At 40.2% G+C, this 15,027-nt stretch overlaps 4 protein-coding genes across 4 annotated transcripts; 1 reads left to right on the forward strand and 3 right to left on the reverse strand.

Annotated features, from left to right (window-relative positions):
- Positions 1–327: 327 nt before the first annotated feature.
- C922_04909 (hypothetical protein) lies at positions 328–1,743 on the reverse strand (the record flags this gene model as incomplete). Its single annotated transcript, XM_008820483.1, has 1 exon — positions 328–1,743. The coding sequence occupies one exon, from the start codon at positions 1,741–1,743 to the stop codon at positions 328–330; it is 1,416 nt and encodes a 471-aa protein (XP_008818705.1).
- Positions 1,744–3,953: 2,210 nt separating this feature from the next.
- Positions 3,954–4,720, reverse strand: C922_04910 (Fe/S biogenesis protein NfuA; the record flags this gene model as incomplete). Its single annotated transcript, XM_008820484.1, has 2 exons — positions 3,954–4,102; positions 4,294–4,720. 2 exons carry the CDS (start codon positions 4,718–4,720, stop codon positions 3,954–3,956), a joined length of 576 nt encoding a protein of 191 aa, XP_008818706.1.
- A 1,156-nt stretch (positions 4,721–5,876) lies between these two features.
- C922_04911 (hypothetical protein) lies at positions 5,877–8,489 on the reverse strand (the record flags this gene model as incomplete). Its single annotated transcript, XM_008820485.1, has 1 exon — positions 5,877–8,489. One exon carries the CDS (start codon positions 8,487–8,489, stop codon positions 5,877–5,879), a length of 2,613 nt encoding a protein of 870 aa, XP_008818707.1.
- Positions 8,490–12,107: 3,618 nt separating this feature from the next.
- On the forward strand, positions 12,108–14,556 carry C922_04912 (hypothetical protein; the record flags this gene model as incomplete). Its single annotated transcript, XM_008820486.1, has 2 exons — positions 12,108–13,466; positions 13,558–14,556. 2 exons carry the CDS (start codon positions 12,108–12,110, stop codon positions 14,554–14,556), a joined length of 2,358 nt encoding a protein of 785 aa, XP_008818708.1.
- Between the last annotated feature and the right edge of the window lie 471 nt (positions 14,557–15,027).

Raw genomic sequence — 15,027 nt, forward strand, 5'->3', positions numbered from 1 at the left:
GTTTTCTTCTCTCACATAATTCTATTAAAAATGCATAAATTTGTACCTCTTCATAACAAATTAGTTGAAACTTTTGCTTTTTAGAAATATCAGTACATTTTGAATAATTTACTGTAGGTCTATTTTTATGACAATGTGCTTACACAACAATATTAATGATTACGTGTAAGGATAAGTTATCTCTCTATTGAATCCTCCTAAAAATTAACAATGATTTTTTAGAGTTCTTATTCTTATTTTCAATTTCTGCTACGTAAATGTGTGAAATTTTTTTTGTTTTTCTATTTGATGATAATGTTTTAACTTTGTACCACCTGTTCCCGTGGATTAAGCAACGTGTTCCCTTTTCCATGTAGAACTGTGCAATGCAGAACCTGTATTATTGTCACTGCGTAATATGCATTCTTTAGTTTTGCCCGATTTAAATGGTTGATCGTCATTCTTATCACTGTTTATATTTTCTTTTGTATAATTCATCGTTTTATCATATTCTGTCTTTAAATAATTTCTTAATAAATAGTTAATTTCTCTTGTTTTTCTCAACAAATTTAGAATGTCATCAGAATTCTCAGGGGAAACGTTCTTCATTCGTATAGTGAAATTTCTAACTTTCCGTCTTTTTTTAGAACCTATATTATTCTCAGTTCTTGTAGTCCCTAATTTTACATAATTACTTTTTCTTAATCTGTTCTTATGTCCAAAGTTACTTTTCTTTCTTCTAGGCCTATTTACATTATCATTTCGATTGTTTGTCCTTTCATAATGCTTCAGAAATGAATCATTCAGTAAATGTATTTCTTTATTAGTCGATACCTTCGGTGTTTTCTCTTCTTTTTCAGATCTGTAACTTGCAGCAATTTTGTGATTTTTATAAGACGAGGTTCCTATTCTAAGCGTATTTTTCATGGGGGGCTTCTTTTTTTTTTCTCTCTTTTCATTTTTTATATCTTCCAGGTTATCAACTTTTAGCTTTTCACTTTTTTCTTTCACTTTATGCGTATTCTTTTGGAAACATTTCTGTTCTACGGATTGCATGAGGGATGAAATATCTTTCACATTCTTAAAAAAGAAATTTATATTTTCGGCCGTCCCAAAGTGTTCTACAAGAATTAGAGTATTCCTCCGAAGACAGCGAATTTTTTTTTTTAATTCTTGAAAGAATTCGTTATAATAATCAATTTTCTTTAGTAATTCTTCATTTTCGGCGTAAATTTCTATTGCCTTACTTTTTTCCTTTTTCATATCTAAGTAATACTTATTTTTATAAATTTGTTCCAGTTGAAAGTTGTCTTTCTGAGCATTTTCTATGTTACTTAATTTTTTTTCAAATTCGTTAGTTAGCACAATTATGTGTTTTTTCAGCTTAGTTATTACTTCATCTTTGTTTTCAAGGAGACTTTCCCTTTTAGTCTGAGCTAACTGTTTAGGTTTCGTCAATTCATTATTTTTGCGATTATTTCCTGGGTGTTTTTTCCTGCTTCCGCTGTCTCCTACGTGTTCACTGTGGTTAGCAAAATTGGATTTAGAATTTACTTTGTTTCCTAGGGAAAGTTTAAACAGTCCTTTGTTTTTAACTTCGAAACTGTCCGTAATGTGCTTCTTGAAATTAAATTCGAATTCTGAGCTGAAATCTGATTCGTTATTTGCATCATATTCAACTTTTGCGGATTCTGTTGTTGAGTCTACATTTTTTTTTTCATTTAGCAAAATTTCGCTAGTTCTACTTTTGTCATTCCCCTTCATTGTATTGGTAGAAAAAATACACACAACTGTAGCTATCGGTGCGATGGAGTAATCTTAAATTAGCATAAAGCGTGCAGGAAATAGGTTTTCCTTTTTCCTCTGTATGAAAGTGTACATTTATAAGCTTGAAATGGAAATGTCAAAGCCCTTTTGGACATAAGTTTTACTTGTACTAATTAAAAGAAAGACAACAATTGGGCAAGATGTGCGCCCTTCAACGTTTCGTTTTTTGGTTAAAATTTAATTCACATAGGTGTTTATTCTTTAAGCCAAATTGTAGAAATGCATGTGTGATTAAATTATCGAGCAGTTTAGATGATTTACGGGTAGACGCATAGTATCACAAGTGCCTCCTCGGTAGAAGAATGTATATATACACAGGGGGTAACATGACAAAATGCATATCTCTTGTGTGTCCCGCCTTTTTATACTTGCAGCATACACCGCAGTGGAACAAAAAAAAAATTATAGTTTTAAATCACCTTTGTGGGCATTTAAAAACAAAAGGATGGTTCATCATTAAAATTGTCCGCGCACCTTTTGGAAATGTCGAAGGGAGTGCCAATAAAAATACGTGTAAATATTTACCCTCTGTAGTGCTGTATTAGCCATAATGTCAATTAAAAAAACAAATTATCTAAGTTGCTAACATATATTTGCTGCAGTTACGTATTAAATGGATAATCAGAAGCTTAAGAAAATTCCCCTTTCATAACAACAGAAATAAATGAAAAAATAAAGACTATGCAAACGTACTTTTACACATTTTCACCATTGTTCCTTATTTTGTGGAATGAGAGAACTATTCTGACATTCCTTTTTTGAAATGCAAAATGTGTGTTCTTAAGACAGTCCCAAAAGAGCGTTTGTAGTGTGATTGTGAATTTGGTAGGACAAGTTGATTTTTTTTTTTTTTTTTCCTTCACCAAAAATATAAACGTGTAATGGTTAAAAAGGGGAATGTACATGCACATGCATCTTGTAGGTAATTTTTTTTCGCATTTTTAAGGGAAAAAAAAGGGAAATAATGTTTTGTAAAAATCAACTATTTCTTGTTTCGAACTTTATCCCTTTTGTTGCATTAAAGCGGGGTTTGTCGTCTACATGTGTACCGAAGCGTTTTACGCATTTTCATCCATATTTTACGAATAACATTTTGAAAAAGGGGAAAACTTTTCATAAAAGTTAGTGGTCTTTCCCAATTTTTAAATAATATGGCAGAAATGGAAAAAGACGTGAAAATGTACAGTACATGGGGGAACTGCAAAAAGCGCTGTGTGTATGAAAATCCCCCCTCCAAGGACGTCTTACGCCTCATTTTGTTGTACACTAATTCTGCGATTTAATATACACACGTATGTTCAAAAATTTAGCGTTCTCTCATTTAATTAAAATTTCTGGTTTAGTCACTTCCCGTGGTGTGTGCAGGAATGGGTTTAAAAAAAAAAAAAATATGAACTGTTCATAATTTTTTACATTAACGAAAATAAGCCTACGTTTTTGCTTCATTAAGAAAAACGTTATGTGTAGGAATTAAAAAAAAATAAAACAAGTAACAAATTAATTTAGAAAGAAATGGGGGAAAAGGGAAAAAAAAATTCTTATGCCGATTATGCCAAACGTGTTTAATAAATGATAATGCCGCTATAGACAGGGTTACGTGCGTACATTGTTACCTAGAAAGAAGTTCACTTCACTTTTTGGCAGATACATAAAAGATGTCGCATTCTGCGAAAATCTTTAAAAAGAGAAGCGGAAAAATAAAATTACGCGTTTTTTTTCCAACACATTTGATGTTAAATCATCTTGACTTTTGATTTGGTTTAAAAAGGTGTGCACATTCCATTCGACATGTATTTTGAAGATATAAATATGGAATTCTTTCACCAGTCAGACAAAAAAAATGACGTTACACTTATTTGGCTTCTGCTTATTCGAATGTGATAGCCCTTCGTCCAAGGGACATAGATGTCCTTTACATTCCATGGCGGTATTTTAACTCAACGTCCTTTTTACATTTAAGGACTACTTAACGTGGTAATGCTGTCTACATCTTCATTTAAAAAAAACATATACCTTGCGCTTTTTCGTCAGGAACCCTTTGCAGTCACGCTCTATTTTAAACTTCCATCCTTTTTTCGAAAAATTCAGTCTTTCGTGAAAGACAAATGATCCTATTGTTCCTTATGTGGCTTTCTTTTTTGCGCTCATTAAAGAATAATTCCATTTTTTGACACATTTTTAATTTCCTTAATTTCGGATATGTAGTATGTAAGCATATTTTTAATCATATACTGCAACGTTATTTCACTTTGCGAACATGTCACGCAGGCGCCCTCCAGTTGTACGTAAACTATGCCTGCGGGAATGGAACATTTTTGAGGAGTAAAGGTGCGCACATGTAAATGCGTAATGATGAATAAAGCGTACTAAAGCGTACGTCTACTTCTTTAGTAGTGGGGCATCCGCGCGGTGCACACATATACATATGCACATCTGTCCGCTTGCCCCTTGAGCGGATGGGCACACTTGCGGGCGTCGTTGCTGTACCATCATCTATGTCGAAACAAATGAATTTGATATCTCCTCCATCATTCACGATCACTGGGCGAACCCTTTTCTCTATGAGGAGTTTTATGCTACTTATAATTTCCATGAGATCTTCATTTTGTTCATATTTTTTTTCATTCTTAATTTTTTGCAATATGGAAAGGATATTTTCCCCACTGGATGAAGAGTCGTCAGAATTTTTTTGAAACACGTCGATGAAATTATTTATTTCGTTTACGTAATTCACGTAATCTGCATTTTTTGATGTCGAAAAAAGTATGCGATTTGAGGTCTTCGTTGCAAGACATTTATTTAAAGAGTCAACATAATTTAAGAAATGCACATTCATTTTACTGCAAAGGTTAACGGTTATTTTGCTTTTCAGACATAATCGTCTACACGGTGATATGTTTTTGAAATGCATCATTTTCGGTTGGGCACAATTCAGGGGTACTTTGTGTGTGTGTAAAAATGTCTCTCGGCATGTGTGAACGGAAGCAGTTTTTTTTTTTTTTTTACTCAATTTGAAATGCGCGAAATGTTGCCTTAAAATAATTGGCTGTTTTTTCCTAGCGGCGTGATTTTTAAAATGCTTATTTAAATGCCACAGTTGATGTCATTTGACGGGCAATTCGTCACAAAGCAGGAGAGCCTTTCGCATGTACAGATAGGCATGTACATATGTGCACAAGTTCAAACACGTGTTCATTTTTTGGCACTGCATTTTTTTGCTCTCACGTAAATATATTCATGCGACAGGCTCGTAAATACATACATAGACGTCCGCCTCAAAGGAGTCGCGATGTTTCCCTATGAACCCAGCCAAATTGATCTTCCGCCATCCGAATGGGCGAAGCTGATTAAAGCAAGGTTGTACGAACTGAAAAAGGAATGTGGCGCCAGCAGAAAGGTACGGCTTAAAAGTTTTCAAAAGGTGCAGAGAAAGCCCACTCGGCTTATGCGCATATAAGCATATGTATGTATGAGGATCAGGAGTGTCATCAAATCTTCGCATGGATGGGGGATGAACAGAAATTACTGATAAACTACGTAAACCCTTCAAACGGGGAATAAAAAGGGGGGATAATTTAAATGTGCGCTCTTATGTATGCCTTTTTTTGTGAGCACATGTCGTAATTTTGAAAAAATAAACAAAGTTGTATGTTTTTTTTTTTTTTTTTTTTTTTTTTTAAATTGGCTTGTTTGGCTGTTTGCGCAGTGCTTTCCAAGTGACACACACCTAAGGGAGAACAATTGCGTGCTGTTATCGCTTTCCCTTAATTGAACGATTTGGAAGCTTACATTTCCTGTGCGCTGCGCATCTTTGCAACGGCGCACCTTTTCTCTTCTTTGTTTCTATATTAACTCTCATTTGACTTAATTTTACAATTTGTACACCTGTGTAACAACGCAGATGCATTCTTGCGACAGCAGGAGGGGCAGCGGAGGGGACAAGAGAATGGGGGGCTACTGTGAACGGGGTACAGCTGCGTTCTTCTGAGTTCGCGCGTGGGGGCCCACACCCGTGTGTAGATGTATATATGGATACGTATATATATATTTTTGCGTATGCATGCACATGCTCACGCCCCGCCTATCAGCAAACCACTGGCAACAATTCTGTTTTCCTCAGCGAGAATAAAGCGAGAAAGGGGCGAGATGCTGCACGAAAGGAGGTCGTAGACGCTGAAAAAGGGGTTGTCCTGCGAGATGTAGTAGTTTAATTCAGGCCTGAAGTGCTGCATGCACATGAATGAGTTATCATTAAGGAGGAGCTCAATGACGCCAATATCATCACTGCGTAAGCATTTTCTATTATCCACTTTTTCGTAAAACACGTTCACATTTTTTACATAATTTTTTAAATCAATAATTTGTGCTACATCATTTGCGTTACATTCGACGTGTAATTTGGCATCCGCCTCTGCCTTGTCATAACTTAAGGAACTGCTTTTATTTTTATACACATAGAGAATATTTTGAATGGTTACGCTATGCGAAAAGTTTAGGGAATAGAGAAGATAGACTCGTCCTATGATCAGTGGGATTTTAACTTGGTTCACTTTTATTAATACTTTGACCTTGTTACATGCAAAGGTGGTGTTTTTTGCCCCACAGGGTGCGTTCTTTATTTCCAAATTGGTTGCTGCCTTTTTTATTTCCAAATTGGTTGCTGCCTTTTTTATGTCCGAATTGGTCGCTGCGTTATTTACCAAAACTGATCCGTTCTTTATCTTGTTATCGTCCACTTTGAAGAAGACGTTTTCTACGATGTCGTTCGTTATATGTGCATTTTTGCTGATCGGGCACGATGCTATTATCTTGGGTAAAATGCTTATAAAAGATTCGAACGCGTCTTGGCCAGCGTGGGCACTGCAAAAAAGGGTATCAGTATCGCTACCATTTCCCCCAGGGGCACCACTTTTTTGGGGGGCCTCTTCTTCTTCTAAGACCTTCCTTAAGAAAGGAAGATTCTTTGCATTGACTAGGTAGTCACAGAGGTCATCTACGTTGACGTATTTACAGAAAGGGGCGCCTTTCTCAATTTTCTTCACCGTAATTTTTTCCCCAACGGGCAATAAGACGTAGTTATTTTTATTTTTTAGGAACCCATGCAATACTTTAATATTCGCACTGATCATATTATTTGATTCGGTGAAGTCTTGGACAACCCCCACAAAGGTGTCTTCTTCGTCTGGACATTTCTTCATCGAATTTGTTATGTCTCCCTTCCCATCTTGGAAAAAGTTGCAAAAAATGTTATTCGAAAAGAGGTTATTGTTGCTGACAAAATTGTAGTAAGATGTGAGAGCCGTTCTTTGATCGCTCAGAACCTCCGCACACACTTTTAGCCGAAATAAATCTTTCCTTAAATTCATGTACTTAATTTGATCGTATAGGCTAAAGGTGCTATTCAGCAATGGCCTCTTCTTCTCCTCTCCCGCCTCAAATTTAACGACATTCAAATTCTTGTACGCAGAAAGTGGAATGAACGTTACATTGGGTGCAAATGGTGCATGCCTTTCCGTGGTAGCAGAACCGCCTTCTTGCGAGCGTCCACCCCTCACGTAGAAGTTATTACTAAGAAGAAAATTATAAATGCTGTCACTTTTGGCGGACTGAAAAAAAGACTCTATCGTTTTACATATATCTTGGAACACCTCTGGGTCATAATCGAAGAGGTCTAACTTATTTACCGCTACAATGACGTTCGAAATTCCTACTGCTTCTAATATAGAGACGTTTCTATACGTCTCATCATTTTTTTTGCTGTAAATGTTCTTTGCATCGACAACTAGGATGGCAGAGTCTGCAAAGAAGCTCCACGTGTGCAAATTTGTCACCAGTTCGTTATGTCCCGGGGTGTCAAAAATGTTTACTTTCCTTAAAAAGAGCACATCACTGTGGACGACTCTGTTTTTGTAAAAATCGGTGAATATGGTTCTGTCCGTGTGAGGACAATGCAGGACGTTGTTACCGTCTGCGGCTTCTTGGCTTCTGTTATGGGGGATACCCCATTTTGTGTTTCCCTCCTGAGTGTTCACCACACGATTGTAGGCTTGTAGTAACTCCTCCTTCGTGTAATATACATAGAATTCTTTCTTTTTGTTAAAAAGAGTTATGTTTCTCTCCCTTTCGTCGTCCTCCTCGTCTAATATGAAGGTATATTTGGAACTTTCCCTGACGTGTTCATATTTTTTCACCGTTTGCTCGGTTACGTAGTTTAAGTTGTACAACAGTGCCCCTATGAGGGTGGACTTGCCTGCGTCGATGTGCCCCAACACCAGGATGTTCAGCGTGCTCAGCATGATGTACCTGCTGTCTTGGCTTTCCGCTTGGCTTTCCGCTTGGCTGTCCGCTTGGTTGTCCCCTTGGATCTCATTCTGGAGGGCCTTCGAAGGGGTGTGATCTTGGTTCTCCATTTGAGTGGCCTCGCCCTTTCGGTTTGGCTTCTTCCCCTTGGGGGGTTCACCCTGCTGCTTTGGCTTCTTCCCCTTGATGGGTTCATCCTTCCGCTGTGGCTTCTTACCAGGTGCCTTCCCTTTGGTGTTATCTTTGCCCTTCGTCTTCGGGATGTCCATCCTTTCTTTGCAATCAAACTCGGAGTAATGTTCCTCATCGTAATTGTCGTAATCTACTAGGTCTTCCTCGTAATCATCATAGAGAAGGTTTCTCCCCCACTTTTTGTTGCTCATTTTGTTGCTTTAGGCGATCTGGGGGTGCACATGTGGGAGTTTACGCACTCTTCTAGCAACCTTTTACGCATACTTTTACTCATGCTTTAATGTGAAGATGAAGACCTTTCTTTGTCTCCTACTTGTTGTGCTTTACGAACGGGTTTGGCTTAAGCGGACCTCCATGGGGGTAATGCGCATGGGGAAGCGCTTGGTGGAGGGGTGTTGTTTGCCCCTTTTCGCGCAATAAATAGGGTATCTCCCCACTTGCTACTATCACTTCGTGGCGTGTATATTTTTCTCCTTGCACGCGAAATGAAAACGCCTCTTCGGCATGGGCACAGGGGGTCTACGCGCGTTTGGGGCTCCCTTCTGGGGCGAAAAAGAAAAGAAACGGAAATTGGGACATCCTATTCCAGCCTCGATTGCGATCCGATCTGGTTATCCCATCTTTCCATCTTAGTTTCGCGTGACGTTTCAACCGGGGAGGGGGGCACAAAGAAGAGACCCCGCTCAGCGTTACAGTATGGTCTACGTAGCGCCCCTTTTAAGTGTTAGAACAGCGGAAAAAGAAAAAAAACTAAATAAAATGAAATAAAAAATAATGGAGACCTTAATTTTTTCCCCCATTTATCCCCCTACACATTGGATGCGGTTCCGATGTGAAACGTGAGACTGCTAACCTTTTGCCACGGGGGATACTCCGTTTGCCATGAATGTTGCTTCTCTGCAGAGATGGATATAACGCAGAGCGTAAATAGGAGCAGCGTGGGATAGCTACATTGGCGATAATTCCACATAGGGGAAAGTTGTTCCCGCTTCTTCGGAGTGGGTTACGCCGTCGCTCGGTCTCTGTGAAGCGTCTCTCTGAAGTGGCGAGTGAAACGATCTAGCAAAACCCGTAAATTGCGAAATCGCAGAAACGAAAGGTTAAAAGAGTTGCCGTAAGAATGGAGCCCCAGAGGAGGAAGAAATTTTACCAAAGGTTGATCCCCCGCAGGGTATTGTGCATGGAGTTAACTGTGTGCACATGGCAGGAGTCTGCGAAGTGTTGCTTTTTCCTGACTAATAGCGGAGCGGTATGCCCTCTCACTTCAGTAGGGTTTTAACCCCCCCAGTGGTGCACTGTCGATGCAGTGGTGTATATAGTATGCCGCTACGCCCTGGCTGAAAAATTGCAAGTGAGAAAATTCGTTCCTTTGTCGTAAGTTGGAAGTATCTTGACGTGAAATGGAGAGAGCCCTTTTGTTTTTTTTATATTTTTAGCACAGTTGCGAATTGTTCAAATTTCTGCCATTGAAGATACCAGATGGTTTGGAATAAAATGGGCTACCTTTTGGCAAAACACAATTTTACCATTTTGGAGTGTGTGAGAAGGGACTGGGGGGTCAGTCACAATGTGTACATGTCACGTATACTGTTGTGGTAAACGACATGGGGTAATTTACCGCGGTTCCTCGTGCGTAAGCATGTGCGGGAAAAAAAAGAAGAAAAAGTTCGCCATAGCCAGGAGAGCGTACCCCCCTGTGGCAGCAAATACAATTCGGCTCCTTCAACTTGGGTGCACAAAAAGTGGTAGGACGGAATGGACCAGAAAAGTAGCATTAGGGTTTTATCGCCAGCCTTATGTCCTTATCAACCCGTGTGGGGAGGTAACTGTGTGAGGAAGCAACCATATGGAATTTTCCCCCTTCCAAAATAAAAACAAAAAAAACAAAAAACAAAAAAAAAAAAAAAAAAACAAATCGTACGTATAAAAGACACCCTTCCCGCATTTAACGTACGACGTGCATTGATACGATACTTGCTTTCCTTTCCGTGACCGGATCGACCGCAATTTTTCTTGTGCACATTATTCTGTGTACATGGCCACATCATGTATCTGCCGAATTTTTCCTGATGCAGATCCACCGTGTTAGCGTTGAAGGATGTGCAGGACGCGCGTCCTCATCTACCAATGGGAGCAATAATTCCTACCTCTTTTTTTTTAATTTCCGATCTTTTTCGTCTTTTCCTTTTTCGACGCATCGACCAGGTTTTATGGGGGTCTGTCGTCTTTTTTTTTTTTTTTTTTTTCCTTCCTTCCTTTGGTCATTCACTCGGCAAAGCGGTGTATACGAGTACATTTCTAACAACCCCCCTCCATGCACGATGCTAACCTGCCTGAGGGGCACGAGCCCATTTGTTTATTTCCCCCCTTGGTGCAGGGGCTACACAATTCTGCTTTAAAACAAGTTCACCGTGGAGACTGTAGAATCCGGCAGCTGGGGGGGACACTCTTAGCCATTTCGGAAATTTTACGTGGTCCCCTCAGATGCGCTCAGTAGCGGCTGCCTTTTTTGCAGTGAGAGGTCCACTGGCATTAGTGACATATCATGCTTCGGGTCAGTTACCTCGGTGAAGAGTTTTCTTTTTTCGTTTCCTCCCCTCAGCGTTTGGGAGGGGCGTTGCAGCCGCTTCGACGGCGATTAAAAATTACGTTATGTGACGAATCCAACTGTATTTTGAAGCGTAAGAACTCGGTCAAAAAATGTGTCGAAAACTGCGTCGAAAAATGCGTACAGTACAACTGTTGGGGAAAATAACAATTTTTAAAGAGGGTTTAAAAAGCCGTTTAAAAGATGATTCAAAGAATGATTCGAAAAATGATTTAAAAAACGGGTTGAAAAAAAACTATTTTAAAAAGTGAAAAAAAAGAAAATTATTCTGAATTTTAAATTTTAAAAGTTGAATTTAATTTTTTTTTTTTTCAATTTTAAAAACCAATACAGAATCTGCTTGAGAAAAGAAAAGTCGCCAGCATTTTACCCAACGCTTTTTTTTTCCTACGTTTTTTTTTCCAACCTGATCCTTTGCAACTTTATCCTTTGCAACCTTTCCTTTTGCAGCTTTTCTCCTTTCCAATTTTTTCCATTTTAAAATGCATGTTAATTAATGCTAACAATAGTCGGCTCCATGCCCAACTAAAAAAACTTCACGTAAAAACACTGACGGAGAACGAGTAGAAGCGAAAAACAAACCAAACAGAGGGTCCGTACCAAAAGGAACGAGCACAGCGTTGTTTACAATTCTCTACCGTTTTGTTTCGAAGGTGGAAGGCGAAGTATGGGTAGGTTTTCCCATTTTGGAAGCAGGCTATAATAAGAGGAACAAAAAAATCTGCTCAGCTCAACAATTTGCGACCTTCACATATCGTTTGGCACATCTCCAAGGGAGATTTCATCCCTTTTATATTTTTTCATGTTTCCTCTACTGTCGTATGCCCCCCAGCCGTGTTAACCTTTTCTTTTCCTCGTGAAGAGGGCAGAATTGACGCTCCTTCGAAGCTGCTGTAGATCGCAACGGGCAATGTAGATGTGAAGTGGGGACATATATAATTTTTTCCAGAGAAAGGGGAAGCAATATTTTGCCATTCACTTTGCGCTAATAGAAGAAGGAAGGCAGATGAGAATAATCACCTCACGAGAGGAGGTCACCCCCTGCACTTAAAAGTGAAGCGTGTCACAGGTAGGATATCCTATACGGGTCTATCCCTTCCCCAGAACGTGGCGCGCTTGGTGTAGGCAGGGAAGTGAAAAGGCACTCCTCCCGTTGAAGAACTGTACGAAGACGATTTTACGGTGATTTCCCCTTAAGAAAATGGAAGAAAAAAAAACAAGAGGGAAGAAAAAAACGGAGAAGTCCGAAATTGAGCTGTTATTTGTTGACCTGTGTCACGTGAATAAAGAAAAAAGAGACACGGGAATAAACGTCCTGACGGATTATATAAAAGGGAAGAAGGTGCCCCTGGATGGACATAATTTGTCCTACATTTGCAAAGGCCTCTTTTACTATTATTGGTTATGTTACTCATCGGAGGAGCAAAAAACAGCGGCTTGCAAAATAAGCAAAATTTTAAGAGACATTGATGAGGTGGATGACAACGAGGAAAAAAAAAGCGTCTTCCTATTCCTACAAAGTTTTCTAAGGGTTATGTCTAGTAAGTATGACTCTCTGGACCTTTACCGAATGAACAAGTTTTTATTTCTCTTCCGAGTTTTCCAGGCAGAGTTCCTCCTCTTTCTACATCGCTACTCATGGCGCAGTTGTTACGTAAGGAGGTATAACAAAATCATGCTGCGAATCTTTGACGACACAAATGACGTTTTTTATAATCACATCGACACATTTTTTAAAGAATTTTTTGGAAACCAATTTTATTTAAAGGCCAAGAAGGAACAGGAGAAAGTGCACATAAAGGACTTTCTCCTACTGATGGATTTTTTCTTTAAAATTATTTGCAAGACGGAAAAAAAACACATCATCGATGTAATTAGGAATAAAATTTTCTCCGTCATTTTGAAGTTAAATGTGGGGAGGACTCTTCTGCAGAAAAGAATACACAGGTACCTTAGAAAGTGCAAAAATCCCTATGCTGCTAAAGCAGTCAAGGGGTTTTACAATTCGCTCGTTGGGGGAAGGGATGAACGGGGGGGAAACAAGAAGGGGAACAAAAACGGTAACAGTCAGGACGACAAGAAGGGCAAAATGGGTGAATCGCAGAAGACGCCCATTTTTGTGGAAAACTTTGAGGCCACTAGAGAGCACAATGGCTCCGGCTCCCCATTTGACGCCGCTTCTGCCCCGTCCAGGCAGGACGAACAGATCTCTCCAAATAACGGGGGTTCCGATTTGATCACCCCTGAAGATGGCGAAACAGGTGGAGAGAAACAGTTGGATGGTGTGCCTAACTCCAAAAGGAGGTCGAAGAGGGACCGTGCGTCGAACGAATTCAGCCGCCTGAGGGAGATCATCGAGGAGGACGAAGAAAAGACGGGGGACGACCTGGGAAGCGACGTGGGAAGTGATATAAGCAGCGATATGGGATGTCACATGAATGGCGACTCGGGGAGGGGCAAGAAGAAGACTCTGAAGCGAAAGGGAGAAGAGAACGGTAACCCCGACGATAAAAAAAAGAAGAAAAAGAAAAAGAAAAAAAAATCCAATTTTCAGGAAGCGGTAAGCATGGAGGGCAATTTGGTGGGCCAAGTGGAGAGGTCCTCCAAGAAGCACCAAAAAGAAATGGAAAAAAAAAAAAAAAAAAAAACAGGACAAAGGTGAGGAGGGTGGTCAGAACGGAGCAGGTGGCAACGCGCACGATGGAGAACACGTAAGGAGCTCGAGCGACGGGGAAGCCAAACAAAAACCCAGTATCATAGACTTTGTCCACAAAAGCAAAGGAGGCTTTTCGGGGAGCATTATTATCGAAAATAAGGGGAAGTCCGATTTGCCCATCTATTCCATTGACAAGTCGGACCTGCGGGGAGGGTGCATACAGAAGAGGAAGCTAAAAGTGAACAAGCTCTTGAAGAAGAAAAATAGCCTCTGCTCCGCTGGTCGCGGCAATGGCAGTCCAAATTGTCAAGGAGACGAGTGCTACACCCCGCTGGCGGATGACCACAAGGGGGGGGACCTATATCTACGACCTGGAGATGCGGACAGGGGCGATGCCAATGCCGCTGCCCACGCGCATCACAAGAGTGTATACATAGGAATGGTGAAGAAGAAAATAGTAAAGACCGAGGTGGGGAAGGCGAAAAAGGGGGAAAAAATGGAAAAATTGGCCAAACAGGGGAAAGTGACAAAGCTGGTGAAAGAGGGAAAATTGATCAAGCTGGCGAAACAAGGCAAAATGGTGAGGCTGGCGACACAAGGCAAAATGGTGAGGCTGGCGAAACAGAGCAAGTTGGCCAAGCTGGCGAAGCAAAATAAAATGGCAAAACTGATGAGGCAAAACAGAAAGTCAAAAATGGAAAAAAAAATTCGTATGATAGGCCAAGGGAGGGAAGACAAAAACAAAAGCGCGCTAAGCAACGGCGTAGCCACCAAGGCGAAAGAGCAAACCGTGGAAAGAAGAAAAAATGGCACGGTCAAGAAAACCATTTTGAAAAAAGGGAAAACCAAGTCACACGTGACGAAAAGAGTTCATTTTAACCTGAACAAAAACACCATCGAGTACATCCCCCGCATAAAGAAGAAAGACGTTAATTCGTCGTATTTCTTTCTCGACAATTTTCGCAACTTGATTAATGTCCCCGCGTTTTTGTAGAAGGGGTAAAAAAATAAATAAAACAAACCAGATAGGGAAGTGGCGAAGTAGTGAAGTGGCGAAATTGCGAAGTGGCAAAATGGGGAAATCTCCAGAGGGAACAATTTCCCCCCCTTCCCAGCAACTTTTCCCAGCACAGGGGAGCACACCGGGGGCGAGGGTTTCGCGCGAGCTGATTTTTAGCAAGCCCAAGCTAAGCCAATCTGCCCGTCGTTTTGTTTTCCCGTTTGTTGATACGTTTTTTTACCACACTGTGTAGCATTCTGCTTACTTTTTTCTCACCACTCTGTGTAGCATTCTGTTTACTTTTTTCTCACCATTGGGTGTACCATTTTTTTTACTTTCCTTTCCCCACTCGGTGTACCATTTCTTCCACGTTGGAAGAGAAGCGGCGACACGTCCCGCCCCCAACGGCAGCGCGGGAAACACACCCTGCAGAGTTTCACTCCGTGTAGGAAAAAACTTCTCCTT

Source organism: Plasmodium inui, assembly GCF_000524495.1.
Source record: "Plasmodium inui San Antonio 1 unplaced genomic scaffold supercont1.32, whole genome shotgun sequence".
Taxonomy (NCBI): Eukaryota; Apicomplexa; class Aconoidasida; order Haemosporida; family Plasmodiidae; genus Plasmodium; species Plasmodium inui.